The sequence below is a fragment of the Frankliniella occidentalis genome, unplaced genomic scaffold, assembly GCF_000697945.3.
Source record: "Frankliniella occidentalis isolate FOCC.00 unplaced genomic scaffold, Focc_3.1 Scaffold156, whole genome shotgun sequence".
Lineage (NCBI taxonomy): Eukaryota > Metazoa > Arthropoda > Insecta > Thysanoptera > Thripidae > Frankliniella > Frankliniella occidentalis.
In genome coordinates, this window is record NW_026267282.1 from 564083 (window position 1) to 570221 (window position 6139).

Below are 6139 nucleotides of genomic sequence, written 5' to 3' on the forward strand. Positions count from 1 at the left end.
CCCCCGTCCCCCTTCCCCAGACCGCGCTACATCGGCCGGCCCGCACGGCCCCGCGGGGAAAAGTCCTTATTTAATGAAAATGGTATCAGACGCTAAGTTCTGCTGTTGTGGCGGGGTCGGTGGTGGCGTCGGGCCCGGTCTGAGGGGAGGGGAACCGGGCCGGGCCTGGAATATGTAGGCCAGGTAAGAGGATAGTTTGAGGGGAAGCCGGCGGAAGTTAATAGGGAAGGGGAGAGGGAGAGGGGGAGATTGTTTGAGGGTGCTGCTGCTAGGGTTGCCCGGAGGGAGGAGGGACCGCCAAGGGAGGGAGGAGGGGAGACCATATCTCTGTGATTGCAGTGCCACCACCGCCGGCGCAAAGTTTTCTTTGCAATTGGGCCGCTTAGGGCTTCCTTTATACGGCACGGGGGCTTAAATCGCTTAAGTGGCGCGCAGGGGAGCGGGGACCCGTGTACTTACTACTGTGCCCTCTCCCCTAGGTGTGTGTGTATGTGTGTATACACAGCGGTTGTTCGCTGATCTGTCTGTCTGTCGCCGAGCGTGTGTTCCCTTTGTCCCCCCGCTGCTTAGACACACACTACCGCACACACTGATACACGAATGTGCCGGCTGAAGCCACACTTGCCGCGCTGCCACTTTGCTGAACCTCATCTGCCTGGTGCGGCTGAGGCGTGGCGCCGGCCCTTATGCAGCGGCTGGCTGATGTTTGCATTATGCGGCCCCACCTGTGGCGCCAGCTGCCGTCCCCCGCTGCAGCTTGATTGGTCAGCGCCCGGCCCCTCCCCCTCTGTCGCTTCTTCCAAGAGCGCCCGGCCAGTCCCGCCCCGCCTCGCGCCCTCGCCAGTTTTCCAATCCGTCTCTAATTCGCGCTCCACGTCACCGCCGCTGCTGAAAGTCGCGCCTTCCAAGTGGCCGCTCCGCCCCCAGGTTCTGGCCACGCCACGCCGCCTGCTCCTTGGCGTCGCGGGCGCGCCGGAGCGTGGCGGTTAGCGCGCTGGCCTGTGTTAATGATGCCATCCACCCCGATCCACCCCCCTCGGGGATCGCCTCGGTCGGCAGGACCGACCCGGGGCCGCGCGCGCGGTAGGGTCCCGTTAGCTGTCCCACGTGACGGGCGCGCGGGAGCGGCCGGCGGAAAATAAAGATGTGGAGTCGATCCGGGGACGGTAGCCGAGGACGACCGTGACGAACAGGAGGAGGATGGAGACGCGAAGTCTTCCCCCTTATACGGCCTCTCGCCCCGCTCTTCCTCCCCATCTCTCCATCCCCCCCGCTCGCTGCTTCCTGCCCTTTTCTCCTTGGCTGCGTCCTCAGCGCCCCCGTGGGGGCCTCCCCGCCACGCCCCGCCGCGCCTCAAGGCCTCATCCCACGGCCGGGGGTGTGGCGGGGCGGGGAGCGGCGCCGGCTGCTGCAGGATGAGGAGGCAGAGGAGAGGATGTCGAGGAGGGGAGGGCCGTGATGAACGCCGTGAGCAGCACGCTGCTCGATAACGGGGTGCGCGCAAACGCCTCCCCCATACCGTTAGGCGGAATTGAATGTTGAATAAGGCAGAGGTGAGCCGAGCTGTTGGTGCCGCCCGCCGTCGCCTTGCCGCGCCGGCCTCGGCTCGCGCCAGCCAGCCAGCCAGCCGTTGGCAGCGCGTCCCCGTACCCACCCGCCCCACCTCACCCCCTCTCTGCCCCGGCCAGCCGGCTTCCTGAAATGTTGAACGGGTGACTGGGCCGCGGCGGGGTCGCTCCTGCCCGCTCCTGCATCAAGGACCTCGACCTCGCCGTCCTCGTCGCGGTAATGGAGACCGATTGCCTGCGGGGGGGCAGTGGGGGGCGGGAGTGGCTGCTGGCGCGCACGGCAGGGCCGCGTCGGCCAAGGAAAAGTAAAGGCAGAAAAACGTGCAAGAAGGTAAACAAAGGGGTGGTGGTGTGGCCGGAAATGAGCCGCATGCTGTGCTGTGCAGCCCCCCTTCCTTCTCCCCCGGTCTGTGTGCCGCTGCCCCACGCCACATGCTGAGTCTCTTCTTCCTCGCACTCCCTCTCCATTCTCCATTCCCCTCTCCTCTCCTCTCTCTCTTTCTCTCCCTCTCTCCAACCACCCTCTCTTTCGCCTTTCTCTTCTCTTGTCGGCCGCGGCCATAACATTACAAAGCAGGTGGGGAATATGTTTCCGTTCTGCCGCCTCGGGATCCTCGTGGAGCAGCCAGTGGAAAAGAAAGACGGAAAAGAGGGGGCGGTGGCAGTAGTAGTACTATAAAAGTGCTGCGACGCGTTTTTTTGTTTCGTTTTTGTTTTTTTGAAAGGAGAAAAGAAGTAGGTCAGGAGGCCTTGAGAGATTTGTGACGCAGGACGAGACAGGTGGCGCCGGCCCACGACTGTCTGCGTGTCTGGTTTATTTTGTCATTTGTTGCCTCGCTCACCTGGACGGTCGCCCCCCGATGAGGGATTGTGGACTGAGCTGCCTCCCCTGCTCCTCCTCCTCCCTGGCACGGCAGATGCCAGCTGGGCTGGCCGGGAGGGGTCAGCAAGGACGATGGCGTCACGTCCACCCGCCCGCTGCTGGGCTGGGTCGGGCCCCCGAGACTCTCCCCCCTGGCCGACCCTCCGCCTGGGGGTTGACTCGCGTTCGTGGGTTCAAACACTGATGACGTTTTCCTTTTCCTTTTTCGCGTGTCCTATTCCCTGCTCTGCCGCTGGTCGTTGGCACGCCATAGTGTGAGTCGGTTTCTTTTTGAGTGTTTTATGTGTGTGTGCGTGTGTGTTTTTTGCACGCCCGGGTGCTCGAGACGAGCTCTGATGATAATTTGGAACGTTCTGCTTTATGTCGTCGTGTGGGGTGGCGGCGCGTAGCGGGGGGTGGGGGGTGAGGGGAGGACTCCATATCCGCTTTGTCGCGAATGGCCGCGGGGAAGGCGAACGGACACGCTGAGAGGGCCATTCGTATCCATAATGAAACACTGGCGGCGACCCCTCGCCCCGCCCCTCCCCGTCCTACCCTGCCACGCCCCACCACGCCTCGCCACGCCGCCGTGTATTTCTGTCACGAGTCCTTTTTCATCGCCGGAGACGAGACGAGCGGCCTTTGCCGGGCCTCGCCCGGCTCAGCGTCACGGGAAGGAAGGAGCGCGGCCCTGATGGTCTGCTATTTAAGCACGGACTTAGGGCGGGCGCGAGAGAGAGGGAGAGAGAGAGAGAGAGAGAGAGAGAGAGAGAGAGAGAGAGAGAGAAATACACAGAGAGTGTGAGTGAGCGTGGCGAGGAGTGAGCGGGGAGCCTCTCCCAGCCCCGTAACACGTTTGCTCCACGCCTTTGAGATGCAGCTGCGGTGCGCGGAATGAAATCAGGAAGCGCTGCTCGGGCTGCTGCGGCGGCAGGCCCCGTCCGGGCCGGGCACACACACACACACGTATGCCTCTCAGCCCAGACCACATGTTGCTCCTCAACAGGCTAAAGCAAGCTGGCGCTTGGAGCTCCGGCGCCCATCACGGGGATTATGTTTCGCTTCAGCAGGAAAACTCAATTTTTGCCGACGTGTACACAGGTCGTGGCAACCCCCCGCCGCTGCCGCCCCGGCGCGACCGGCTCCCCCCTGCACTGCTTGAGTGTTGTGTGGGAGTGGAGCGGCTGTGCAGGTGGAGCGAGGGGCGGGGGAGCCGAGCGGGAGAGCTGGCGAGCAAAGGGAGGCGGGGGATTTCACTTCCTTCATCAGGCTTTTGTGGCCGTGCTCCTTACGGCCAGAATAATCCTCTCCACATCCATGTCTTACGGGACCGACTCCGCCGCTCCTCGCCCCGCCCCTCTGTATTTCATCTCTGTCATCTCTATCCGGCTGTACCTTTGCGCTCGCAATCTCCCCTCTCGTTCTCTCTCGCCCTCTCTCCTCGCTCCTCCTCTCTCGTGTCCCCGCGCCGCCCCCCACTCGGGCACCTGACTCGTGTAGTCTTTCCCCGGCTCTATCTCTCTCCCACTTGTGCGCCCGCCCCGCGCAGGCCCCACCTGACCCGGGCCCTTGATGTGCTCGCTATTGACCCGCCCCTGCGGCCTTCTGCGGATAGCGTTTGCTCAGGACGCTCCTTACATTATTTGCCCAACATATTTGCCACGATATGATATGGTCGCACGTGTAGTAGTAGTAGTAGTAGTAGTACTAGTGTAATAAAGAGTTATATGAGAGGAGGGAGGGAGGTAAGGGGAGGAGAGGAAGGGGAGGAATCCAAGAATTTAAGAATTTATTGACGACCAATACAAAAAGAGGGGGAGGTGGGAGGGGACCGCGAGGACACAAGGGTGTAAGCGTGGCCTTGGCGGCCTAACGCTCGCGGGTCCATAGCCGTTACACCAAGTTACTGCCTCAAGCCGTTATGATTTTTTCGTGGTTATTTCTTTATTTTATTCTATTTTTTATTTATTTTTTTGTGGTAGGAGAGGGCAGAGCTTGGCATGCAGTCGGCGGTGTCCGGGTGGCGCCGCTCGCTCGCCAGGGCTCGTGCGGTTTACGGTGCCGAATTCGCTTTTACGGCGTTCGGTGCGCGCGCTGCGCCTGGAATTTGGACTCGATTCCTCGTGGATGCCCTTAGCGGTCTTTATGACCCCCGGCCCGGCCCTCCCCGGTGCACCTGCAGTCCGCCCCGGCCAGCCCGGTGGCGAGCCCTGAGGCCAGGGCGGCGGTGTTTTAGGGCCGCGGCGATGAGACCACGTGCCGCGGAAATGTCTGAGGGAGCCGGAGGTGGAGGTCGTGGACAGAGTGCTGGGCCGGAGGCCGGAGTCTGCTAAACGGCCTGTGGAGGCCCCGTGCGCGTAGGCCACCCGCCCGCACGCCTGGCGCGGTGCTGCATAACCGCCAGGGTGCACCGCGCCGCCCGCCTGCTCTTTCAGTTTAGTGCAGGATGCGGGGAGGAGAGAGTCACTTCCTTCTCTCCGCCCCCGGCCCCTGCCGCCGTCTGCCCCGTGGGGCGTTGATTGCTGTCGCACACTTCCCTTCCACAAATTGTGTTTCTTTTTTCTCGCCCCGACTTGACCTTTTCTCTTTCTTCCTGTGTTGCAGAACGCGTCGGCCCAGGCCGCCCTCCAGGCTGCCCAGGCGCTCTCCGGCTCGACGCCCAACGAGGTGCAGGGCGGCCCCAACACCGTGCTCAGAGTCATCGTGGAGCACATGGTGTACCCCGTCACCCTGGACGTGCTGCATCAGGTGAGTGCCCCAGAGTGTAAGCCGCCCCCGGGGGTGTTTTTGCCATCGCCATCACTTGGGATTGATTCATCCCCGCCGTGATAGTAATGGGAGTGACTCCCTCCCGACCCCTCCGCCCCGGCGGCCCGTCCCGCCCGCCCCAGCGGTGCCGTCCCTCTCTGCGGTTGCATTGGACCTTGGTCGCCCGCCCCCGCTCGCCCCCCGCCCGCCCCGATTCTGTGGCGGCTGCGGTCAAACTAGGGGGTGGGTGAGATGGGCCGGGCTACTACTGCTACTGCCGGCTGCAGGGGGTTCGGCCCGGGGAGAGAAACTAGTTGCTTAGTGGGTGAATTAACCTCGACTACAACGGGGGCGGGGCGGCCCCGGGCGCAAGGCGTGTCGGCGCCAACAGCCTGACTGTGCGGCCGGAGCGGGGTAGGGGAGGGCGGGGGCGGCAGCAGGGTGCGGTGCGACCGCTCGCCCGTGGACGGGGTGAAACATTTCCCTCTGCCCGCTGGGCGCGCTGGGCTGGCCCTGCAGGGCCCCTGCCTGGCCGCCGGCCGGGTCGATGTTGCTCTCCCGCCCGCGCCGCCGTGTCCGCTGATATTCCAAACGACTCGAACTTTGTTAGAACACGGTTGCGGTCGTTGGGCGGCGTGCTCGCGTGAGTGCGTGGGCGCCTCGGTGGTATCTTTGCACGCCGCAGCTCGCAGCTGTTTTTCCCGCGGTTGTGTTTGGGCGGGCGCCGGCTAATGTCGCCCTCCCTGCCGCCGCCGCTACCGCCCGTCCGACGGACCCCGTCGTGCGGCCGTGGCGTCCATTACCGCGCCCTCCCGCCGCCTAACGACCCACAGGCCGATCGCTCGCCTCGCATCGTCCGTCCCGCTCACTCGCGGCCGCTGCCCATACATGATGGCTTCGGCAAATCCGCCCCATTTCAGGTATAGCAGATTGACGAGGGTCGTTACTGCGGCGGGCGGGG

General features: G+C 63.8%; 1 protein-coding gene across 2 annotated transcripts in view; it reads left to right on the forward strand.

Annotated features, from left to right (window-relative positions):
* The window catches only part of LOC113204092 (polypyrimidine tract-binding protein 1), an 80243-nt gene that overhangs the window by 42252 nt on the left and 31852 nt on the right, over window positions 1-6139 (forward strand). For both annotated transcript variants that reach the window (XM_052271247.1, XM_052271246.1), the window contains exon 4: window positions 5035-5178. In XM_052271247.1, coding sequence (XP_052127207.1) covers window positions 5035-5178 — 144 coding nt within the window. The remainder of the gene's footprint in view (window positions 1-5034; window positions 5179-6139) is intronic.